The sequence below is a fragment of the Helianthus annuus genome, chromosome 16, assembly GCF_002127325.2.
Source record: "Helianthus annuus cultivar XRQ/B chromosome 16, HanXRQr2.0-SUNRISE, whole genome shotgun sequence".
NCBI lineage: Eukaryota > Viridiplantae > Streptophyta > Magnoliopsida > Asterales > Asteraceae > Helianthus > Helianthus annuus.
Genome location: NC_035448.2, coordinates 111735885 through 111761479, shown reverse-complemented (window position 1 = coordinate 111761479; position 25595 = coordinate 111735885). Strand labels below are relative to the sequence as shown.

The 25595-nt window shown below is 38.8% G+C and overlaps 3 protein-coding genes across 4 annotated transcripts; 2 read left to right on the top strand and 1 right to left on the bottom strand.

The window, feature by feature from the left end:
• The first annotated feature begins 1795 nt into the window (after positions 1–1795).
• Positions 1796–3208, top strand: LOC110919460. Its single transcript, XM_022163726.1, has one exon. It carries the CDS (start codon positions 1796–1798, stop codon positions 3206–3208), a length of 1413 nt encoding a protein of 470 aa, XP_022019418.1.
• Positions 3209–9855: 6647 nt separating this feature from the next.
• LOC110915989 (peptidyl-prolyl cis-trans isomerase FKBP53) lies at positions 9856–14986 on the top strand. 2 transcript variants are annotated; one of them, XM_022160735.2, is made up of 11 exons: positions 9856–9980; positions 10211–10284; positions 10385–10458; positions 11847–12082; positions 12739–12872; positions 12965–13415; positions 13925–14111; positions 14200–14287; positions 14383–14424; positions 14521–14569; positions 14651–14986. In XM_022160735.2, the coding sequence occupies exons 2-11, from the start codon at positions 10272–10274 to the stop codon at positions 14730–14732; spliced, it is 1356 nt and encodes a 451-aa protein (XP_022016427.1). In that variant the 5' UTR covers positions 9856–9980; positions 10211–10271; the 3' UTR covers positions 14733–14986. The 2 variants fall into 2 exon arrangements, with proteins under 2 accessions (XP_022016427.1, XP_022016428.1); XM_022160736.2 differs by lacking the exon at positions 9856–9980 and adding an exon at positions 9989–10121.
• A 2595-nt stretch (positions 14987–17581) lies between these two features.
• LOC110914942 (enolase) lies at positions 17582–23824 on the bottom strand. The gene is made up of 16 exons (XM_022159544.2): positions 23669–23824; positions 22658–22721; positions 22497–22561; positions 21358–21405; positions 21168–21254; positions 20700–20780; positions 20435–20617; positions 20279–20353; positions 20055–20117; positions 19151–19231; positions 18865–19059; positions 18662–18712; positions 18467–18555; positions 18109–18160; positions 17946–18002; positions 17582–17844 (listed from the first exon to the last, which is right to left on the bottom strand). The coding sequence occupies exons 1-16, from the start codon at positions 23732–23734 to the stop codon at positions 17764–17766; spliced, it is 1338 nt and encodes a 445-aa protein (XP_022015236.1). The 5' UTR covers positions 23735–23824; the 3' UTR covers positions 17582–17763.
• Positions 23825–25595: the final 1771 nt, after the last annotated feature.

Here is a 25595-nt window from a genome sequence, read left to right as displayed (position 1 = left end):
AAGTCTTGAAAATTGTCCCATAAAAGGTAGCTTGAGCAGTCATATGGTAAGTTGCCAATGAAGTATGTAGTTTCTCTTATGTGTGGTTTCTTCTGCAGTTTATCTTCCTGAACCAGCCTTCTTCCTTTGTATTTTGCAATCCGCCATGGCTCCTCTCTCATGCAATCTTCACGTCTCGTGTTATCTTCATATCTTCTACCAAAGTTATCAAATGTTCTGCCGTTGTCGTATCTCCTCCCGTTGTTGTTGAATATTCCTCGCCCTCTCTCCATTCTTGATGAACGTATCACCGCGACGAAGACACAGATCTTTAAAAGGTTAATTGGATTCGTATCAATCTAGCTGAACTATCAATATAGCCGCGATCGATAACAGACCGACTAAGCAATCAAGATCTGGACTCGAACGATGATAATCACAGGGGTTAATCACGGAAAGGAGAAGCAAAGTCCCGGAAGGCGAATGGAAGAATCAAAGGATCGATTTAGGATGAAAGGTAGGTGTAGATTGGCAACAATATGTGAATCACAACAGTCCTTGCATGCTAAACCAATTGTTCTCAACTTCGTCGAGCCACCGGCGACAGTTCGTTGTGTTTTCCGGCGATGTTAGAGAGAGAGCATCGCTGACGGTTATTTGCCATACACATATCAAAGGGATGAATTTTATATTCCTTTTTCATCTCTCAAATTATTGATACATGTTTGATCAACGCGGGATAACAACCGAAGTTGTGAAGACAATCATGAGCGGCTAGGCTCTTCGTGGCTTCCTACAGGCGGACGGTTCAGTTAGGTTTTTATTTTATTCAGTTTATACTCAGGTTTGGATGTATTTTTTACTTTGACAACGTTGTATGAATACATTGATGTGTTGGTTTCTTTGAACTATTTGCATGTGTTTTGAGTTCTTGCTTTACAACTTGTTCGGTTGATGACAAAACCTAGTAATTTGTTGGGTGAGATAGAGTAGGTTGACTCACACTAGTAAATAGGGTTAATCAAACTGTAAAAGATCTGATGACAAAGACCAATTTTTTATTACCAAATTAATTTAATCAACTTTCCAGCATCATATCTATGTGATGGCCAATTAACCGATTAAACTGAGTTTTGTGAAACCTAGAACCTGAAGTTTGGAGGAAGTTACGTTTTATGAATCTGATATCTTTTCTGGTAGTTAGTTTTTTTAGTTTCTTTTAAATTAATCAAAACCCTCAATTTTAGATTAGTAGTAGTAAATTAAATAATTTAGCTAAACACTAACCACAAATTCCCCATTAATACGATACCCTACTTACGCTATCTACGTAGTTTATTTAGGTTTTTGATTGACTCTGACGACAGCCATCAAATAACTAATGCTTTTTTTTTATTGATGTTAGAAATAGTGCTTAACTGAATCTTTAAGAATATTTTGGTGGTTTTCATAGCTGTTATATCCAATTTAAGAATGTTGATTCATATAAACAAACAATTTGGAGAAAGAGAAAATACCCATGTACAAATCTACAATCAACATGTGTCTCGTGTAATATATATCTCAAATGCGTTATAAGATTATATTGTATAAGATATGTAAATACTTTTATTTGTATTTTATTTTAGTAGCAAGATTTAGGAATACTAGTTTTATTTTATTTGGTTTCTTTATAAAAGTAGGTTACTTGTTCTTCAAAGGGTTGTTCAGTATAATTAGGGTTCATAGTTTAAGGTTTATGTACCTTCAATTTTAATCAAAGAGTTTTTTTTTTTTTTTTTTTTTTTTTGAGTCCATTGTTTGATTATATTGAAGAATGCCTAAAGACAAGATCAAAGAATGTGAAGCAGTAGAAACTCCCATCAAAGATACATCAGATGAACTATGTATGCTATACACCGATGGAGCTTCAAATGAAGACGGCGCAGGAGCTGGTTTGCGCCTTGTTAGCCTAGAGAAGCATGAGTTCGTCTATGCCATCAAGTTGGATTTCAAAAATACCAACAATGAGGCAGAATATGAAGCATTTTTGGCAGGCTTGCCTCTGGCCATCAGGATGGGAGCGCAAAACTTACAAGCGCATGTCGACTATCTCCTAATCGCGAGTCAAATTAACGGGTTATATGATGCAAACGGCGAAGTTATTTCCTTGTACTTAGAGCAAGCGAAAGAGTTGCTTCAACAGTTCAAATCATACAAGGTTGTTCATATCAATCGATCAGAGAACAAGCCAGCAGACGCGCTAAGCAAGTTTGCTTCAACGGCTTTCCAACATCTCGCCAAAGATGTAAGAATCGAAGTCTTAAAAACCCCATCTGTTTTGTTACGTCAAGTCAATGTAATTGAGGTAGGGCCACCATCGTGGATGACTCCTATCATTCAATATCTTCAAGAAGGAATTATCCCTGAAAGCAAGGCAGAGGCCAGAAAGATACAAAACAAAGCGCTGTTCTATGAGATGAATGGGGGCATTCTGTACAGAAGATCCTTCTTAGGGCCACTACTACGTTGCATGGACTCTCAGGATGCAAGTTACCTGATCAGGGAGATACATGAAGGCATCTGCGGCATTCATGCGGGCCCGCGCATGGTCGTAGCAAAGATAATGAACACTGATTACTATTGGCCAGGGATGCACGTTGACGCTCTGAAAGAGTTGCACAAATGCGACTCCTATCAGAGGCACGCTCCAAAAACCATGCGCCCAAAGAATGATCTAATCCCTGTGTCCACAGCCTGGCCTTTCCAGCAGTGGGGGATTGACATGGTGGGACCTTTCCCCGAAGCTCCCGGAGCAGTGAAATTTATAATCGTTGATGTTGACTACTTCACTAAGTGGGTAGAAGCAAAGGCCCTCGCATCAACTTCTGCGATGATGGTGTGCAAATTCATATGGGAACACATCATTTGCAGGTTTGGTCTCCCGCTCAAGATCGTAACTGATAATGGCACCAATTTTGCATCCGAATACCTTCAAGAGTGGATGAAAGAGCTAAACATTGAACACACTTTCTCTTCTGTTGCGCACCCTCAAGGCAACGGTCAAGTAGAAAGTGTCAACAAAAGCATTGTTAAAGGGATAAAGGCCCACCTGGGCACCAAGCGAAGAGGCTGGGTGGATGGGCTCCCTAGCATTTTGTGGGCTCATCGAACCATGCCAAAACAAGCACTGGCGAAACCCCTTTCAGCCTTGTCTATGGCTTTGAGGTGGTTATCCCAGCAGAGATAGGCCTCCCCTCGCCGCGCTTATCAGCAGTAAACAAGATTGATAACGAGGCGGAGCACCGTTTAAACTTAGACCAGCTCGAAGAAAGGCGCGAAATAGTGCGAATAAAAGAGGCCAAGTGTGCGCATTTGTACCTACACTCCAGGTGAATACGTGTTCAGAGACAACAAAGCCTCCAATGCTGAACGCCCTGGGAAACTAGCACCTAAGTGGGAAGGCCCATACTTAATACATGAGGTGCTAGGAAAAGGGGCATACAAGTTGCGCACCCTAGATGGACACATCATCCCGCGCACATGGAATGCGCAACAACTGCGCAAGTGTTACATGTGATTACCCTTGGCCATGCGCCTTTTCACTTAGCTATTTTTGCCATGCGCCTTTTATCTATTTATGTTGGCCACGCGCCTTTTAATTACCTATGTTGGCTATATGCCTTTTTTCTTCTATTTCGATTATGTATGTGGGCCTCGCGCCTGTTTCTAAGCTACTTAATGCAAGCATTGGCTATGCCTTATGATTTACCATCATGCCGTCTACGTTACAAGTGCATGTTAAACTTTTGATTAGCACGAAAACACTTCAGTAAATTACGAGCTCTTGAGTTACACCTCCAAGGTCCTCCGCGAACATAGCGCGAGACCGGGCAGTAACACTCATACACGAGCCACACTTACATTTATTCGAGCGAATTTAACCAAAGTTTCTAACAACAATGCAATAATTGTAACTTGACGAATAGAAAGCAAACATAAATGTGTCATATTCCAAAAGCGCAACCGTGCAACGATTACATCCAAGTCAAAAACAAAAATTACAAGGCATCAGCCTGCGTACACTATCTATTCGTAACCATCGCCATCACCATCACCATCACCGTCGCCATCACCACCACCGCCGGCTGCCTCCTCTTCATCTGATAATTCCACGGTCTTTGGAGGATCGATGATAGACCTCAGCTGCGCACACCAGTCATCATGTTTCAACGCCTCAGTGACCAACTCCATCACAGGCAATGAAAGATGGTCATAAACCTGTTCGGCTTGAGAAAGCGTAGAATCAGCCTGATCGGTCATTGAGCAATGATGAGTGTCAAATTGTTGGCCAAACGCCTCCTCCACATGTTGAGCGCACTCTAGGTAGCCACCACGATGTCCGACGGCGCGAGAGGCATCTATCAGTGCAGCAACAGCCTCATCCATCACAGTAGCATTCAGAATGGAATTGGCGATCTACACAGAGCAACAGCTGAGAACAAAACAACAATGAATAAAACCTAAGATAAAGGAGGAGAAACTCACCGCAGCTACTCCTCTATTGCGCATCCATTCGGATTCGGATACTAGCGTGTCCACGATTGATTGAGCCTCGGCATAGTTGTTTTGAGCTACGTTAAGGGCGGAGGTGTTAATATCTCGCGCCTCATCGGCCTTCTGTTTGGCCTCTTCGGCGGTAGCAGCCTTCACCCTTTCAGCCTCAAGGTCTATCTCCAAAGACTCATTCTTGTCATGAGCCTCAAATACTCGGCGCTTTAGCTTCGCAATCTCTACATCCTTGGCAACTAAGTCTTTATCCTTGCTCGCAACCTGGCATTCAACTCAGCCTGCAAAGGATGAAACAAAGACTTAGCAATATTTTGTCAAGTACAAAACAACATAAAAAGGAAAGGGTTAAGATTGTTGAACCTCAACACGCCCTTTATCTACTTCAACTTCCTCAAACTTCCCTTTTAAAGTGGCAATCTGAGCCTCAAGGTCGGTAATTTTGGTGCGGGCAGCATACATGCGCTGCTTATCCTTTTCGCATACCTTTTTCTAGTCAGCTCGCTCCTTAGATAACAACTCCTCGGCAGCTTGGAGTTTGCTTTTTAGACCTTCACGACCCCATTCTTCATACTTCTTGTCTGCATCAAAAGCGGCCTTTTCTTCGGCAAAAGCTTTTTTCAGCTGTTCAAAGTCTTGAACTTGCTTCAACAGGCGCTCGCGGTACTTCTCCCAGTCAGCCCGCTCTTTAACCATTGTGCGCCATTCACGCACAATTTGATGATTGGCGGCACTGGTATTCGCCTCCCCAACAATGTAAGCGCGATATAAACGCTCATGGGTACGCGCCCTTTGTCTGTTCACTTCACCGGGAGGGAAAGAGCTCAAATACCAGTCCCGGCAGGCCCCAAACTCCATAAATGTGTCTTTCTGCTTTAAACTCCAAACGGGTTGGTGAGGAGCATCGTCACGCGCCTCTTCAGTATATGTCTTGTAGTAAATATCTCCCAAAGTATCCTTAGGACCAATGGGAGCTTGTGGCATCGACCCTCCAGCACCACCAACCGCGCCTGCACTTCCATCACCACCAGAACCACCAGCACTTGCACTACCCGCAGTAGTGGTAGTCTCTTTATGCGTTGCTTGCTCAGGTACAGTAGCAGCTGACCCCCTAGCAGCAGATGTCACTTGCATGATTTGGGTGGGGGCATTTGGTTGCGCAGGTTCCGTTGGTTTAACAACTTCAGGCCCTTTGGTCTGAGCAGCTTCTTTTTCTCTCTCCTTGGGGGGGTGGTCAAGCCCCGTGATGCGCGTGGCCTCTGGACTATGCGCAATAGCATGCTCAGCAGCAGCAACAATCTCGATCTCTTTCTGTTTCTCCTTCACAAGGTTTTCACTACCTGCAGACTTTTCAAACATTTTCTCAATCTCCCTCTCAGTTATCTTGGGGGGTCGGATGATAAATTTCATCTTCTTCGGTGCCGGCTCTTTTGGATCCTTCGGTTCAACACCCTTAGTTTTCTCAGGGTTTTTCTTTAAAGCCTCTGCAGAAATCAAGTGTTAGGAAATTTTACTTAAGAGACAATATGGAGAGCAACATAATAATAAGCTGGTGAGAACTTGTAAAGGGAGCGCAGGCTACTTTGCTTCCCTATCACCGAGCCAACATTCTTTTGCGCCGTTTTAGCGCCAGCAGCAGCCTCCTCCCTAGATCTTTTCCTGCTCACCAACTTGGCGGCAGCTTCTTCCTCATGCTCTTCTTCTTCCTCTTCATCCAGGGCAATCGATGAAGGGGTCATGCCAGCTTCAGGGATCCGAGATCCCGCGCTTCCAGAACTTTTTAAACTAGCTGCGCTGGTCTTCTTCTCACCTATACGGGACAAACACTCCAGTGAGTCACTCGTAACAACATAATCCTCCAGGTTACTCTGCAGGAATCGAAGACTACATTTATCTTGCGACGTGGTAGCCGCGCGGCTAGATCCACCCCTCTTATTGGTCGCGCCAGTGTCTACGGTTACCTTCTTGATCTTCTTCTTGGCAGCCTTCTTTGGTCTCTCTTCTGGATCTATCCCCAGGTCGCACAATACACCTGCAAAGATTTTAGACCAGGAGCTTGATTTTTCTTGCGACGAGCCTACGGACTCCTCGCTGGAAAGAAACAAGATCTCCTTTCCAGCAGAAGTCATGCCGCGCAAAGGTCTCGATTTGGGAAGTAGCGCACCTTCGGTAGCGGAAGGAGGATTGGCAAAGGCTCCAGCAGGGGGATAAAGGAAATGGCCTTTTATCTGCTCGTACCAGTAAGGCTCCCCCGATTCTAGCGGGCGCACGCCCATAGACCCACCAAACGTGGGGAAAGCAGCTTGATAAAGGTGCGCCTCTGCAATAAAATTCAACAGTTAAGCGCGAATAAATTGCAAAGGAAGATAAATAAATGAAACAACACACCTCTATCTTCAAACTTTAGAATGGGTACTTCGTTGCTAGTCTCTGGCCACTTGTCGCTCATCTGCGCCGCAACCAGTACATTTTCACCAAAAATCTGATTCGGTGTCGCAGTAAGCTTCAAATACCAATCAGCTCCTTTGGGGATAGGAAGTTCCTCTTTCTCAATCGAATCCGGCTCGCGGAAGATCATCACGATCACTATGACCTCTTCTCTGATGAAGAAGAACTTTATCTTCCAGTCATGAAAGCTTTTCGGAGGATTTAGTAGAATCTTCTTAGCAGAACCGAAGGAATAAAACCCGATATTCCTGATCAACTGGTAAAACGCCCGAAACTTCTCGACTGAGGGTTCTATCCCATGAGATCGGCATAGGAACTCGAAGTGTCTCACCCTCACCATGCCGGGTGGACTCATCTAAGATATGCGAAAGCCATAGTAATGAAGTATGGATGCCATGAACTCCGTCACCGACAGTCGGAAATTCCCTTGCAAGAAAAAGTCTTCGAACAAGGTAATATATCCTGGCAGTGCGTCAGCAGCCGTCTGGCCTTGCCGGGGGTATTGTGCGTCCCATTCCGGTGGGAACCAGAATACTCGAGTGATCTGCTCAAATAAGCCTTGATCCCATTTAAGGACAGGGACCGGACCTTCTTCAACCTGGGTTTCTTCTTCAGCCATGTATATAAAGATAATGAAATTCGGATGAAGATCTTCTAAATTTCTGGAAAAACTTGAAGATCACCTTCAGAAATTTGAAGATTTGAAGACTCGTTGAAGATTTAGAAAGAAAATAGAGAAAGCAGAAGAAAGATTTGTGCAACTCTCTCCCCTCTCGTCGAATATATATACTCATCGCATTTAATGTGATGGGTAAACATGTCGGGATCGCCGCGCGCGTAACTAATCAGCAGCTGCCACGTAAGGCGGGATTCTTAGAGTGACGGTTACCACGCGTGCGTGGGCCTCACTCGCCTGACGGAAAGCCGAACCGTCAATAACAGCATGATGATCGCCGTGTCAGCAGTCAACTCAAACGTCGCCATCAACGACATTTGCACCAACCTGTCATAATTCAAAATTCGAGGTTTTTCCCGTTCAAAGTTACTACAAACTTCATGCAGAAGTTAGCAAAGGTCGCGCAACATTCATGATTATCCAATGAGCCTACGCGCTTGCACTCAAAAGCAAAATACTATCAACAGGAAACTCTGGTAGTCGCGCCATAGTAATTAACAATCACTTACACACGCGCCGCCTACCAAGACCTAGCAAGCACCTTTCAAAGCTAGCACACTTTCTTTTTTCTAAGTCCAGAGCTCCAACCATTTACTTCGCGCATGGAGCAACACTGGACTGAGGGACTTGAAGGGGTATGGTCCCAAAAAGTCGCGCAGTCCATTCGGGTCTCACGCTGGACCATACTCCTTAGTCAGTAAGCTGATCAATCTATAGACCTCGTGCGGCCTGTTTAAGCAAAAGCTGACCTCGCGCGAGGTCCAAGCAAGAGATAACATCAGTTTTCACACTTAGTGTTCTGAATAAGAGCCTTCATCTCCTACAACCCCTGTGCGGGCTAGTTACGTGCACAACAAGGGTCGTGCAGGAGCTACGGCGCAAGGCCACTTCAGAAAGTACACAAGGTACAAGTGGCAGAAGAATGAGCCAATCAGCGTCCACCAGGCTGTGCTCTATCGTGCTCCACTATCGACTGACGTGCAGGAGACAGAGAGTACACAAGGACACCTACATGGCACCAATCAGGGGGCGGCGACAACTGCCCCATGATCTCTACTTACCTGCTGATGGCAGAGGGACAACAAGGCCGACAACTGGGACACGTGGCTCCAATCAAGGTGTGCCAGCACCGGAGATCTTCTAGAAGCCACTAACGGTCGATACTAATGAGACAAGGAGGATATCCCTGTTTGTCGCCTTCCGGCCCAAGGCCCATCAGCCCATCTCCTCTTATATCTTTCCGGCTATAAATAGAGACCTCCATACACATGTTAAACATTCCATTCTCTCTACTCTCACTCTTAACACACACTTATTTCCTCAAAGCAGTTACTTATTCTCACGCCGGAGTCTGGTTAAGAGGGAAACCCCCATATTCCCCTCTTAACGAGCTAACGGTGTTGCTGTTTTGCAGGAAGAACGGATCACATTGGAGCTCAGGAAAGATTAAGAAGATTAACCCTCATGATTGAAACATAAACCAAACTAATTAATCTTAAAATTAGTTTCGTGTTTCTTCAAGTAGGTTACTTGTTCTTCAAAGGGTTGTTCAGTATAATTAGGGTTCATATATTAAGTTTATGTACCTTCAATTTTAATCAAAGAGTTTTTTTTTTTTTTTTTTTGAGTCCATTGTTTGATTATATTGAAGAATGCCTGATTTCCAATAATTGATATCAGAGCGGTTTTTACCAATTTAGGAGGTTTGAAGGTGTAAGGGGGTTTGTTGATCAAACGGCAACAACAGGTTATAGTGATCAAAGTTGTTGTCAACGATAGCAAGACAATAGCAATCAAGGAGCAGTGATTGCAGACTTGATAAAAGGAGAAAACCTAGGGGTAGTGCGGTGTTAGATCGAATCAACAACAGACTACAAAGGTGGTGAAGTAGCGGGTTTGATCAAGGTGGAAGAGAAAGATGTCGCCTTGTTTGTGGTTGATGTTCAAGTGTTTGGACAAGTTTTGGGTGTGACGCCAAACGAGTTAGAAAACATGGGGTGCGGTGTTGTGTTGGTTGCATCAAAGGTGTTGATGCAAAGCGAACACGACCGAGTATTAAGGTGAAGAACTTTGGGTCTTATAGTATGAATTATGTATTTCATAATATGTATTTAAAAAATTAAAATATAAAAGTTATAAAGTAAACATAAAAATACATTTTAAAAATTTGAGTATTCTATCGGGATCTGAAAAAAAAATACTTATATTGGGTATAGAGCGTAACTGGGTTCAGGCATAAAAAACCAGCTTCAGCTTCAAATATTGAGATGAAAATGTGCATTATATCTATATCCTATAAGTAGATTCGAGTCAGATATAGAATACCCAGGTATGAAAAAATCCGGTTCGGGCTTCTTCACCCGGTTTTCTTTTCCAACCTTTAATTGGAGAAGAAGATGGTTCGGAGTTGGGTTGTTTTAGGAGCTTATGTGCTTGTTCTAAACTTTATTGAGAGACACATGGGCCTAACGTAAACAATTTCAAATCCAAGTACTAAAAAAGGAAGGGTTTATATAAACAACCATTTGAATATTTTCATTTAATATTCTTCTGTTCTAGGGTTTAAGCTAGGGTTTACAACAAACTTTCGATCTCATTTTCGCCACCTGAATCTGAAACAATGGCGTTTTGGGGTACGTTTCGATCACAAAAATTTCAATTTCGACTCTGTGTCTATCATTCAAATTTTAGTAGACGGTGTTGTACTGTTGTTCGTGTGTTGTTAATGTGCAGGAATTGAAATAAAGCCTGGCGAACCCTACGTTCATCAATACGATGATGAAAAAGGAAGACTTCATCTGTCACAGGTTTGTTTTTGTTGATCAAAGAATTTGAGCAACTTTCATATGATGATGTTTGCTAATTAATTGGTACAAAATTATGTCAAGTTTGTGTGTATAATTTAGGCGTGTGCACAGTTCTGTTATTTGCATTAACCGAAATGGAAGTTGTCGATTAATTTATTTTATTAACCAAAGTAGGTGTTCGGTTAATTTATTCAGTTAATTTGTCGGTTTTTGGTTAATTTCGGTAAATAACCAAAACCAAACTTGGGCTAATATTTTTACTCAGAAATACATGTGATGGAGGTATAAATACATGAAATGGAGGTCTAAATACATGAAATGGAGATATAAACCAAAAAATATATGAAAATATAAATGGTTCGGTACGGTTAACGGTACAAAAAAAACCGATAACCGATTATCGGTTAATCGGTTTTTGGTTCGGTTTCGATTAACAGTTCTGTTATTGCTCACCCTATATATTGGCTGTAGTTTTGTCAAGTAGAAACAAGTTTGAGAAATGGTTCATATATTTCAAGAATGGAATCTGAGTTTTGAACTAAAACTGGGCCTAGGGTTTGTTAATCTGAAGCCCCAATATGAATTTTATAGAACCAGCTTTAGGTAGTTCAGAAGAAATCTAAAGTTTAAGATTGAAACAAAAATTAGTGATACAGAAGTTAGGTATTTGGGATTGCTTATTTCAACTGCCCAATTGTTTATTTGTGAGTGAATTAAGCTGTTTTAAATCAGCAATTTTATGTTGGGTGCAAACCCAATCTCACGCGAGAAAAGAAGAAAGTATATGCTTATATATAGTGTAAGGATCAAATACAAATGGAAGTGAAGGAAGCTTTTTTTTTTTTTTTTTTTTTTGATTTTTTCCCATCTACTTAAGTATGATGTTTAGTTGCAAATTGTAAAAAAAAAAATCATGATTTTACATTAGTAGAGTAGTTATGTAATTTTTGTAGAGTAATTATAATTACTCTGCGCTACTAGTGTAAAATCACTCTACCGTTTCTCTATGATGCTATATTTACCTTCACTCTACTGTTTTTTGCTTTCATCACTTCTTTTGTCTCGGGTAGTTTTCTGGTACTTTTTTAGTGCTTGTTGTTATAGAGCTGGGGGTCTCTCTGGAAGCAGCCTCTCTATGCTCAACGATAGGGGTAAGATTTGCCTACATCCCACCCTCCCCATACCCTACCATTAGCTTTGCTAATTGCGGGATTTACTGGGTATGGTTGTTGTTGTTGTTGTACTAGTGTAAAATCACGATTTTTTTGTACAATTTGCAACTAAATATTCACCAATAGTATGATGTGAATTTGTAACTTTGTGATTTCTCACATATGGAAGACAATTGAATTGTTGAAGCTCACATTATATCTTTTATGTTGATATAGGCAACACTAGGTAGTGGTAAATCAAAAGAGAAGGCTGTTGTTGTGTGTAATGTTAGTGATAAAAAGCCGATATACTTATGCTCACTGCTCCCAAGAAAAATGGAAACATGCTCATTGAACATCGAGTTCGAAGAATACGATGAGGTAACATTCTCAGTGGAGGGGCCGCACAGCATTCATCTATCTGGATTCTTCTATGGAGAAGAGCCAAATTCTGATGGAGATGACTACGAATCGTATCCTTTCAACTTTTAACAGTTCTGTTCAGTACTTTTGAGTAAAATATGCCATCTTCGTCCCTGAGGTTTGGCTACTTTTGCGACTTACGTCCAAAGATTTGTTTTTCCGCATCTGGATCTAAAAGGTTTGAAATCTTGCCATTTTCATCCAACTCATTAACTCTATCCATTTTTTCCGTTAAATGTGGGGCATTTCCGTCTTTTTGGACATTTTTCATTAAAATAAATACACTATAAGAAATAAAGATCCACGTCTGTTGACTTTTCCTCCACCCAAACCCTTTAATCATCACAAACAATGTCTAAAAAGACTAAAATACCCCTGACTTAACTTTAGAAAATGGATGGAGTTAACGAGTTGGATGAAAATGACAAGATTTCAATCCTTTTCGATCCAAATGCGGAAAAACGAGTTGGATGAAAATGGCAAGATTTCAAACCTTTTGGATCCAAATGCGGAAAAACAAACCTTTGGACGAAAGTCGCAAAAGTAGCCAAACCTCAGGGACGAAGATGGTATTTTACTTAATACTTTTTCTAAACCCTTTGTCACAATTCATGTTTACTTTCATGAATGTTATTAGCAGTGATGAATAGCTATGTTGTACGTCATACTATTTGGTTGTGACTGTTTTCTTAACAATATTTTAAAGTGGTTCTGATGAGGATGGTAGCTTTGAGGGAGTAGAGATTGACTCCGGAGAAGATAGTGATTTTGATGACGAGGATGACCTCACTGATGATGAAATGGATATGTTCCCTTCTTCAAATTTACCAAACGGTGGAGGTATGTATGTATATCTAATGGTTTTGCACTCTTTTATTACATTTTAGTTACGTTAGAGTGCTTTATTTATATTAAAAGTTGTTTTCTATTAGTGAGAATTGAGGAGATTGTTGATGATGAGAAACCGGACGAGAACGCTGTTTCTGAACAAGCAAAGAAGAAGAATAAACAAGCTGACGATCGTCAGAAACAAATTGTTTTGAAAAGTTCTAGCAATGTTCCGGTATTGGAGAGTGAAGATGAAGACGGTTTTCCGATTTCTTCTGGTGCTAATGACAAAGACGACATTCCAAGTGGGAAAAAAGTTACGGAAGAATCAAGTAAAAAGGGTGAGAAAGGGAAAGCCAAGAGGAAAAACGAGGTGGATGATTCTGAAAATAACGCAAAACGAAAGAAAGATGATTCTGTTGAAGTTCCAACGCCGGAATCGGATGTCAAGAAATCAAAGAAGAAGAGCAAGAAAGCGAAAGATACACGAGAAGATGCTAATGTTAACAACGGAGTTCAGAAGGAGGAAACCAATAAAAAGCAAACACCTGAAAAGTACGTAACTTCTGTATTTTTTATCATTCAGTGATCAATGCGTTATAAATAAATAAATAAAAGAGTAAAGTACACGGATGGTCCCTGTGGTTTACCAATATTTTGGATTTACTCCCTACCTTTCCAAGAGTACATGGATGGTCCCTATGGTTTGCAGTTTGTAACGCATTTAGTCCCGGACATTTGCCGAAAGTACACGGATGGTCCTTGTGGTTTGCACTTTGTAACGCATGTAGTCCCTAACTTGGACTTGCTAAAGACCTTCAGATTTGTTTGCTGGGGACTAAATGTGTTACAAAGTGTAAACCACAGGGACCATCCATGTACTTTTGGAAAGCTAGGGACCAAATCCAAAATTTTGGTAAACCACAGGACCATCCTTGTATTTTAAACCCTAAACAAAACATATATAAGTAGAACTTGTTGTTTACATATTTAGGAGCATGATCAAGTATATTATAAAACAAAATTTTAAGTTACACTAATTATTTATTGAATGTATTAAAAAGGGCTGCATCTTTGGTAAAAGACAAGAAGAAGAACAAACAGCAGGAGAATAATACACCTGCTGCTAAAGTAAACACATCAGCTACTAAAGCTAATTCATCGCAAGTTAGAACTTTTCCAAATGGATTAGTAATTGAGGAAATTCAAATGGGTAAACCAAATGGAAAGCGAGCAGATAATGGGAAAAAGGTGAGTTGCGTTATCATAATATTGACCGATTTGGTTTTATTCTATCTCAAACAAGTATGTTAATTTGAAATTATTTCTTTCTTAACAGATTAGTATGCGTTACATAGGCAAGCTAAAGAAGAATGGGAAAATATTTGACTCAAATATTGCAAAGGCACCTTTCAAATTTCGCCTAGGTACCCTTTTGTAATAAGCTGGCATTCTTAAATAAAAATGTGACAGTATTTTATGTTTATAAACTATTAATCTTTTTTTTTAATCATTTTTCTAGGTGCTGGTGAAGTGATAGCAGGATGGGATGTTGGTGTTAAAGGTAGCCGGTCTTCGTTTTATTTGTTATTTTTTCTGTTTTTTTAATGATTTAACAGTTTGCAGTCTGTTAATTATGTGTGAATGTTGTTTAATGTAGGCATGCGTGTCGGGGAGAAAAGAAGACTAACGATTCCTCCGTCTATGGGGTATTCTCTTATTCTGATGTTTTCCATGTTCCTGCTGTTTGGGTGGTTACTGATTATCTGATTATTGTCGCTTGAAATCAGGTATGGTGCTAGAGGTGCTGGTTCGGCTATACCACCCAATTCATGGCTGGTTTTTGATGTTGAACTGGTGGATGTGAATTAGCTTTTAGCTGCAAGACAATATGCACCTTTTTTCAGGATCGATGCCAGTTTTGGAACACAAATGTTAGACGGAATATGATGAGGTTTTGTTTTCATTTGATTTTTTTGTTACGTATTCAGCTTCAAGATCATCATTGGCGTGTAATACTTTGGTTATAAAGTTGAAATATTATTGTGTTGTATACATTTGATTATGCAATTTTGTCTAGGAAGAAACGAGAAGTACATCTGAGTTTCGATTTGTTTTTATGATTAGTTTGTGGATTTTTCTACTTTTTATGTTAGCTTCTGAGCTCTCTAATTATAATATCACAGTCTATTGAAAGTTTAATTCGTTGTATAAAATATGGGTTAGTAAGAGTATAATATGCTGTATAAAATATGCTAGTATGGATGAAATCGTAGGTGTAATTCGGTTGCTCATAAATCACTAAATGTTGTAAACTAGTTATTAGTGGTGCACAAAAAACCCGAACCCGGACCCGGAACCGGGTATTATAAAAACTGGGTTTTCTATACCCGAACCCGACCCTACCCATAGGGTATGGACCGGGTATTCATATTTGATCTAAGCCCCGAACCCGGAACCGGGTTTTTTTATACCTAGTTTATACCCGAAACCCGATTTTTATAAATACCCGGAACCGGGTTATTTTATACCCGGTTATATAGCTACCTCTAGTTTTAAGTAGATGCATCTTTGAAAATATGATTACACACACCTAATTATGGTTGGAGATTATTTAATGTTATGGTTGGAGATTATTTACTGCAGAATTGTTACTATACACCAAGTCTTTGAAGACATTTAATGTTTTGGTTGAAGATTATTTACTGCAGAATTAATATGCACAACTAATATGCACAACAACTAAAAAGGAACGGTAATATTATTGTTTCAATGTTTGGGTTTTTTTTTTTTTTTTTTTTTTTTTTTTGAAAGTTAAACCAAACATCCAGCAAGAACTCGAACCAACAAACAAAACAACCAGAAAACACAACTCAATTTTACACTGAAAATCAACAAAACACCGCTCTAAAAATGGCTTCGCAAAGTGCTATGTCTTCCGTTGGCGTGGGTTCTACGGCTACCAAAGCAAGCGTCGTGGAGGTTATTCCTACAACTCGAAACCAAGAAGTTTGGGTTCATTACAAGTTATGTAAAATGTCATTTGGACCAAGCAAAGCTCGATGCGTTCATTGTGGAGCTATGTTGAAGTCTGATTCGAACACGACGTTGAAAGTATTGCAAAGTTTTGAGGAATGATCCGAACCAAGGGCAACCACCATTGTCAACCGACGGGAAAATTTTGCTGGAAAGATCCATTGACCTAACCAGATACGACCTACCCATTTGCCACCGCTACTTAGAAGTTAGAACTCATGATCGCTTTAAGAACCGATTTTACAAAGTAATAACTTCCCATAAAAAAAAGTAACACTTACTTTTTTAATATTGTTTCCCTTACCTTCCATATTTCATCATCAGAGTAAAGTTCTAATGGGTCCAAGTTCTTATACTACCCTTGAAAAGTGTTGGTTCTTGAGGGATGATACTTAGTTGCATTCTGAGTTCCTTTAGTCCTATAGAGCAAATGTCCAAACCGTCTATATGAATTGTTCCACTATCAGGTTCTACCAGACGGAAAAGTGCAGTTATTAATGTTGTTTTTCCGCTCCCTGTCCGTCCAACAATGCCGATGCGGGTCCCTTCTTTGAATGTGCAAGAAGCATTAATACCCGGTCGGGTTTTTTTAATACCCGGTGCGGGTTTTTTCCCAACCCGATGCATACCCGAACCCTACCCGATGAATACCCGAACCGGACCCGAATCAGGAAATAGGGTATTATAATACTCGGGTTTTATAAAACCCGACCCGAACCCTACCCGAACCCGGGTATATAGGGTATACATTTTTGGTAGAAAACCCGGACTGGTTTTTAAAAAAACACGATTTTGTAAAACCCGATCCTACCCGAACACGGTTCCATACCCGGAACCGGTTTTTAAAAAAACCTGATTTGTGCACCACTACAGTTGTTATAATGAAAGTGCGATGGGTCATCCAGCATGTACCAATTCGCACCATTACAGCTTTTCCGCCACTGTTTTTTCCATACCACCTGTGTTCACTGATCCCCAAGTCGGCAAAAGTTTCCATTACCTTTGTCATCTATGCACAGCCACCACCGAGTAACCTATGTTGGAGAAGAAATGCTAGCGAAGATCTTTGTTGATCTAAATTCATTAAAACACGAACATGTTTCAATTGGGTACACGACCTGACCTAACCTGTTTGTCTTGCCACTCGCTTAAATCTTGTATATTACTAAACACCCCGACATTTGCATATAACATAGACAGGTCTGGGTTGAAAAGTATCTAGATGTCATATGTTTATCGCATGAGCTAACTCCAACATTTGGGTTGGTGTCAAATTCAATCCGACAACCAAACACAACTCGTTCGATACTGTAAGTGATGAAAGCTAATGTAGTAAGACTAATTATAGCCGCAGCCAATCTTGGCGTCAGACATCGCTACGGGTGCGCCAAAATGGGGCTCACTAAGATGTTCACCAAGGTCATACTGATGTAGTCCAGAAGTTACCAACCTATCACTTACATTTTTGTTTTATTTCACTTTTATTTAGTTAAACCACTACTCACTCACTTATGATGGTTTAGCTGGTTAAAGCCACACACAGTCTAAATATAAGTAAATGGAAGGTAATGAAATAGTCTACCATATGTATACGGTACGGTCTGCATGTAGATATTTAAACCATTATGTCCTTTGTTAAACATATCATTTAATGCATACCACAACTAGTTTAACTTTGACCTGGATAGTATAATAAGCTACCGGTATTTAAAGACACGCCCAAAACGATAGATTTCAACATAGAAGTGTATAAAAGTAAACAGTGTACCACAAACCAACAAGACTAGCCATCACAAAAACCCAAAAGAGTGTAACACACTACCAAACCAACCATCCCAAAATCTCCTAGTTCATACAGGCCTTTGTCTCAGTAAGGTTCAACAGGTGCACGGAATTTGGATCCTGCATATACTGCAGCGGATCCCAATTCTTCTTCAATCCTCAGAAGCTAGTTAATTAAACAAAATCAGCATTAATTAATTAATAGTTGAAAATACTAAAAATTGGAGAATCAAGATGACATCATTAACAAAAGATAATCAAGTTTACCTGGTTGTACTTTGCAAGGCGTTCTGAACGACAAGGAGCTCCCGTCTTGATCTGACCCTGATTTAGTTTGTCAAATCGTATTATAAGAAACAGTGATCTGACTGGGTTTTGTTTACATTGTTTGTTGACTAGGTTTTGTTTATAATGTTTGTTGAAAACTTACAGTGGCTAATCCAACAGAAAGATCAGCAATGAAGGTATCCTCAGTTTCACCACTGCCATAAATTCAAGGCATCCATCAGTTGAGTCATTTAGCATATAATAATACATTTTTATCAAAGGTCAACCATGCCGGGTTGTGTTAGGTAAACAGTGAAAAACATTTTTTATCAATGGTCAAACACGCCAGGTTGTGTTAGGTTGGCCTAAAACACTACTTTGTCCATTTTTTAAAAAGACAACTAAGATTATGGTCAACTTTCAACCCCTTTGACCAACTTGAGACAAAAGACAACCCAAATCAACCCATTTGTAAAGGTAACTCATCTCTAATCCTCTATAAAAGTAAAAACGTAAATAACCTTCTATGGCTAGCCATGACTCCCCAACCAGCACGTTTCGACATTTTCACAGCTTCTATGCTTTCTGTAACCGAACCAATTTGGTTCACCTGAGGCGAAGTAAAGCGGGTAATTAAACCACAAATATAAGATACCAATGAACTTCCTGATGACTAATAATACCCATGGAAAAGAAATCAAAGCAATTAAACAAACCTTCAGAAGAAGAGCATTGCAAGTCTTCTCATTGATTGCTTTCTCAACACGCTGAACAAAACAGATTAGCAAACTGAGAGCCGCATAGAATAATTATTATATATGTGTGTATATATGATATTATTAAATTAAAAAATAATAAACAAGCAAAGCTCGATATTGACTACTTACGAGCCTTGAGTTTATAAAACTACTGATATTACCTTGGGGTTTGTCACAAGAAGATCATCACCAACGATTTGAACCTGCTCACCAATTTCTGCTGTCATCTTTGCATAATGCTCCCAATCATCTTGATCAAAGGGGTCCTCTATGGATACAATCGGGTAGTCGGCGACAAATGATTTGTAAACATTTTTTAAACTGTCACCTGATATCTTCTGAGACCCGTCATTGTTCTGCAACATATAAGGTTCTTTATGTTTAGTTTTATTTTTTACTTTTACCATTACCAACATATAAAAAATTGAGTTAGCTTAGAAGTTATACCTCTTCCTTGAAATTCAGATCATAGGTCTTATCTTTATTTTCATAAAACTCAGATGCAGCAACATCCATTCCAATAACAACCTGCAATAATTTTATCAACAAGAATCAAAAGTTAACTCAAATTTACATTCAGATTGGGCTGGCAGAACATTTTTTTGTTCAAAATTTTGAAAAACTATAAACTAGTGTGTCAAATATGGTTACAAACGTAGGGTTCAGAAGGTTTCTTATCGTGTCTTAAAAAATACATATTGGTCTATGGGACCACTTTGTCCGGTTTGACTCACTTTCGTTCAAGCTAAAATAATTTTACCCAATGTTTTAATTACCGATATGAACCAGCAGGTAATACAGGTTTTGCCGTATACCGGACACTGTCACGGCACATTTAAGGCCAGTAAAACGAGGAGACAGCATAAGGTCTAAACCAATGGTTATACCGGTTTAAACCGTTAAACCGGTTTACAAAATCTTCAAAGTTGATTTTTAAAAATTAAAAAAACCGATATTTTGGTACACTCCAATGACATATACTTATTGTACACTTTTATTTAAAATAAGTTTGACGGAAAAATTAGTATTTTTGGATTATTTTTTATTACGGATTAACTTTTGCATTGTTTTTTTAATCATGGAATCGTGTACTTTTGGATTATTTTTTGAGTTGAAGTTGCATTTTATAGAATTATAGGGTTAAGTAGTTAGCCTGGTTGAACTGCCCGGTACAACCAGATTCAACCGGTTGAACCATTTCTGAGTCCAATCCGGTATGGTTTAAAAACCGTTTTTTAAAACAATTATTTTACCATTTTGACATAATGCATTACTGAAAACACGCAGAGGCACCTCTGAATCAACTCGTTCATAAATGATGGGAACAAATTTGCCACCTATAAAAAAATACCTTTCCGCTGTATCCAGCTTTTGATATTGCAGTCTTCAAAAGCTCAAGACCTTCTTTGTTTTCCTGTGTAACAAGTGCCATACAATGATTTAAATAAAAAACAGATGTGTATTTTATCACCGCTTGACATAGAAATAGTCTTTTAAGGGAACTTTAGTTTAAAAAGTCACATAATAAGAGATTTTTGAATTCTGATCTGCCCAGATTTTGAAAAATCGACTGACCTGGATGTTAGGAGCAAATCCACCTTCATCACCAACATTAGTGGCATCTTGACCATATTTCTTTTTAATTACAGACTGAAAACCAAAAATATTAAATACAATTAAACAAATTAGAACACAACTAAGAAAAGTTTACAGTGGCATGATTGTAATTACCTTCAAGGTGTGATATACTTCAACACCCATCTTCATGGCTTCCTTGAATGAAGAAGCTCCAACAGGAAGAATCATAAACTCTTGCATGGCAAGTTTGTTGCCTGCATGCGAACCGCCATTGATGACATTAAATGCTGGTACCGGCAGCACCAATGTCTTGTTTCCAGCTAGGTTTGCAATGTGCTGAAATTGAAGAGGTAACAAAAAAAAATTAGAATAAAGATAAAATAAAAGGTCCAATTAAATGATAAGCTTGTTTGCATACCTTGTATAGAGGTATTTTCTTAACAGATGCTCCAGCTTTACATACAGCAAGTGACACTGCCAATATGGCATTAGCACCAAGCTGGCCAATAGAAAAATAAACTTTTATGCATGGGTACATGACATATTCATAAGTTGATGATATGTATGTGATTAATAATAGAGGGTAACAATTCCTGATACAACAGAAATATAATCAGGTTTTTGGTTACCGATCGACCTTAATTAAACAGGTCGACCCACCAACACGCTTGTGACCCATTTAACACATTTACAACCCGAATAGAAACCATATACAACCCAATTGACTCATTTAAAAAAAAGGGTTAAACGGGTCGTGCTCGATTGATTTTGAGCGCCTGTGCCTGCTTGGGTTTAAGTCTTCGACACGAATAAATATATCGGTTGTGTTTGGATTCAACTTTAATAAGTAGATGGTTGCATATTAAATAGTCTAAAAAATTGATACCTTCTGTTTGCACCAACCCCATTCATTTGTTGTTCCATCAAGCTCTTGAACCATGAAGTTATCAATTTTAGTCTGTTCTGTGGGATTCTGTAAGTAAATAAGATAATATAATCAATACCACCAACTAAAACTGAGCTTGTATTTTAAATTAAAATGAAAAAAGATGGCAAAAAGAGTGCAGATGACAAACCTTGCCAATCAAGGCAGGACCAATAATTGAGTTAACATTCTCCACAGCCTTCACATTCAATTAAAAATTGTTAGTTTGTTTGTTACCACTGATTAGATTAATAAAAAAATTTGAAAAAAAAAAACTCAATAAACTATATACGTGATTAACAGATGTTCATTAGCAATTGGATCCCCCGAAGCAGCTCTCTAGCTTCTGGGATAAAGGAAAGGTATGCCCCACTTCACCCTCCCCAAAGCTTACTTTCGGGTGAGATTCTACTGGTTTGTTCGTTTGTATCATATGCGGACTTATCTTGTGGGGTAAAAACACTGGAGTCTAATTTAACCGTACTTTTTTACATATATATCATCTTTACTAAGTACTTTAAAAAATTAATATTTGACAAAATTTAAATTATTATGTGTATCTACAAATCTTAATTCAATTTAATTCACATGACACCAGTCATGCAATTCCACTTGTATGATAGCATGTGGACACAAATTGACTATGCATGGATATGATGTGGCCACACACTTCAGCCAATGGCAGGATTACATGTACCAGTGCAAATGAAACTTTTCAAGAGGTTTTTAAACCCAAAATAGAGAGATGACACCCAATGGAGAGATGACGAGGGACAGAGCAATTTTTATTTTTAAGACCCGAAAAGCACCGACAGCGAGATTTTAGGCGACTTTTCAGCCCACAACCTTGCCAATGGCGATATATATGTCCATTTACGATCTTTTAATTAGGTTATACTTTCATGTAGTTATTTGTAAAGTTCAACTGGTTATATTTAAAAAAAAAAATCAAATTCAAATTTAGATAAAGCGTTTAGTTAAAAACCCTTCTACTACGCGTTTTCAACTACAAAAAATGGAAACAATTTTAGATTACAAAAGGTGACCCTTGTTAAGTATGACACTAAATAGAATATGATATTAAACTTAGTTCATCAGGATATTAAAATCAAAGCAACACGAGGTCTCTGCAACTCAAGGATCAAGTTTCAAAACGCTTACTTAAAAGTTACAAGCACTCAAGGTTAATGAACCACCTAATTCCATTTGTATATGAATCCGATCTCATTTATTATTCACTCATGATTTTAAAATGTGAGTAAAACATGGAAAATCAAGAGTAACACACACCTTCAAGACACCTTTACCGAGATAATCTGAACCTCCATCTCTTAGTTCCAAAGCTTCATATATACCTATAAACCATTTTTTTAGAAATAGTTTTAAAAAAATTCTAGTGAACCGATACCACACTTACATAAAAAACACACATAAATACTAAAACACCAAACCTGTAGAAGCACCGCTAGGTACGGCGGCTCTGGCCAAAGTTCCATCGGAAAGAGTAACATCAACCTGAAATCAACACTTAATCATCAACAGCAACAATCACATTATAACACATTCCGATTTACTCGTATACACTCCGTATTTCATCATAAAACACTTTATAACAAACATCTAAACAACCATAACCTAATACGATGCTTCAAGCCAAACTGAAATCAATCAACCATCAACAGCAACAATCACACCATAAGTCATAACACATTCCGATTTACTCATTTACACCTCGTAAAATCATAACATACTTTGAAACAAAAACATCCAGATAATCATAACCTAATCAATGCTTCAAGCCAGCCTGAAATCAATCAATCATCAACAACATCATAACATGTTTCGATATACTCATTTACACGCCATAAAATCATCATAACATACTTTAAAACATATATACACAAACATATTATCATAACCTAATACAATACTTCAAGTCAACCTGAAATCAATCATTCAACAACAGTAATATCATCAGTTCATAACAAATTCCGATTTACTCATTTAAACTCCGTAAAATCATCATAACACACTTTGAAACAAACACATCTAAACAATCATAACCTAATCCGATACTTCAATCCACATTAACATCATTCAACCGAATCTAGCAGAGACACTAACATTTCAAACGAATAGACATCAAAACTTCTTCCGATTAACTCATCTACACTCCGTAAAATCATCATAACACACTTTGATACAAAAGCATCTAAACAATCATAACCTAATACGCTACTTCAATCTACAATCATATCGTTCAAAAACACTAGCAATTAAAACAACACTTACTTCCGATTTACTCATTCACACTCCGTAAAATCATCATAATATACTTCGATACATATACATACACAAACATATTATCATAACCTAACATCATACTTCAAACCACACTCACATCGTTCAAACAAATCGAGCAAATACAACAATATTTCAACTGAACAGACGTGAAAACTTACTTCAACCGTCGGATTACCACGGCTATCGAAGATCTGACGAGCTTTAACGGCCTTGATCGTCGCCATTGTTCGTTTTCTAGAGCTTTTGTGTTACTTTTGAGAGAGAGAGAGAGAGAGAGCACGAGAAATGTAGTGTTGTAACGATGACTTGGAAGTTGAGCAGAATGTGTATATGTAAGGGTGCTTGGTTTGATCTGGACCGTTAAACGTTGAGACTGTAGGTGGGAATCGACGGTCGAGATTAAGCTATTTGGGGAAAGTAGTCAAACGATGTCGTTTGTGGTTTTTTCTTTCTCTTTCTGGTTTCGGTGGGCCAGCTTCAGTGGTTTTTTTTCGAATAATATTCTTCGGTATTTTATGGAAAATATTTATTTACTAAAATTTAGATGTTAAGATATATAAAAAATTACATCATGTATTATTTAGTTTTTAATGTTAGCTAACCTAAAGGTTTGCCGTTAAAAAAAAAGGGCTGACCAAAAGGTTTGTTAATATGTCGATCTAGCGATGGGTTAAAATAAGAACTACTTTAAGAGGCTGTTTGTCTATTATTCAGATGCTATCTCCTAATGGTTTAAAACTTCTGAATGAATAATATTTAGATGCTATCTCTTAATGGTTTAAAACTTCTGAATGAATAAGAGGTAACCTCAAGTCTGAATGGTTAAGAGGTAACATCTGAATGGTAAATCATCACATGTCACATTCTTCTACCTTCTCATTGGTAAAATTTTTAATGGTTCCATTAAGAGGTAGCCTCTTAATACCATTCAGAGGCTACCAAACAGTCCCTAAGTTGTAAGAACCGTGAGAAATATGTCATCCAAAAGGTTTTTCCGAATTTTTTTCTCAAAAGTTATAAAAAAATCACTTGTTTCAGCAAAAAAAAAAATTAAATGCCGCATACACACATTTACATGAGGCGTAAAAAAATATTTATGTTCGTACAAAATTTACACCAGCGCGTAAAAAAAACTTGCATCAGTCAAAACTACTGACTCAACAACTTTTTTTTACTTTTTTTACAGATGTGTTTATAATATTTTCATCTACGTTTGTGCAAAAAAAAATTAGCCCAACTCACGCGGAAAGAAGAGGTTCTCACAGTTCTCACAACTTGTGGTGATTTTTATTTGAACCGAACCCTGTCGATCTAAATATAAATAAATATTACTTATATGCATAGGGATTTTCAAGTCCAACCTAAGTAAGAAGAACCGAACATTAGGCTGGAGGGTGTGGTTGGAGCCCCCTAGAGGCTTTGCTTTATCAAGCCACGTAGGATCCACGTCAGCCATGGAGCCCCCCTTTAAATTGCAGGGTGTGGATGGAGCCCCACCTGAACAAAATTAAAAAAATGATTGGATTAAAACTAGTGGGTCCCACCTGATCATTTCAACCTTGGCGCTACCATGTTGGCGAAGGGAAGATGGAGCCCCCCTCATAAAATGGAGGGTGTGTGATGGAGCCCATATGGGCGCTATATATGGTGAGGTGGCGAGGGTGGCGCCCCCACACCCTCCAGCCTTACAACACACGTCTTTTTCCTTTGGGGAGGAGCGTTTCGCTAACTCAAAGCGTCTCGTTATGAGAATCTAGCTTTGCTAACATTCGGCTATGTCTTGAACCTTCACATTGATCATTTGCTTTCTCAGTAGTTATATTTAAACTAGAATTGATTTCCCACGTTGCAGGGTCAATTTCTATTAACGTGATTTGAATGTATTGAATTTACTTATAATTGCTTATCGATAAAACGTAGATCAACTAAAAACGCCACAAAATTAAGCACAATCGTTTTATATTTAACATGACTAATGAAACATAAAGTTACTCGAATTTATACGATCTAATAAAAACGTATTATATTTGACCCGGTTAGTTTCCTGGCAAAATTATGACAAAACGTAAATCAACTAAAAAAAAG

Excerpts from the sequence above, each read along its gene's own strand:
- LOC110915989 (XM_022160735.2), top strand. Across the intron at positions 14,112-14,199 it reads GAGCAGATAATGGGAAAAAG|ATTAGTATGCGTTACATAGG; the intron begins GTGAGTTGCGTT and ends CTTTCTTAACAG. Across the intron at positions 14,425-14,520 it reads ATGGGATGTTGGTGTTAAAG|GCATGCGTGTCGGGGAGAAA; the intron begins GTAGCCGGTCTT and ends TGTTTAATGTAG.
- LOC110919460 (XM_022163726.1), top strand. The coding sequence starts at position 1,796 with ATGCCTAAAGACAAGATCAAAGAATGTGAAGCAGTAGAAACTCCCATC.
- LOC110914942 (XM_022159544.2), bottom strand. The coding sequence starts at position 23,734 with ATGGCGACGATCAAGGCCGTTAAAGCTCGTCAGATCTTCGATAGCCGT. Across the intron at positions 20,354-20,434 it reads AAGTATATCACACCTTGAAG|TCTGTAATTAAAAAGAAATA; the intron begins GTAATTACAATC and ends TTTGGTTTTCAG. Across the intron at positions 20,118-20,278 it reads GATTTGCTCCTAACATCCAG|GAAAACAAAGAAGGTCTTGA; the intron begins GTCAGTCGATTT and ends CTTGTTACACAG.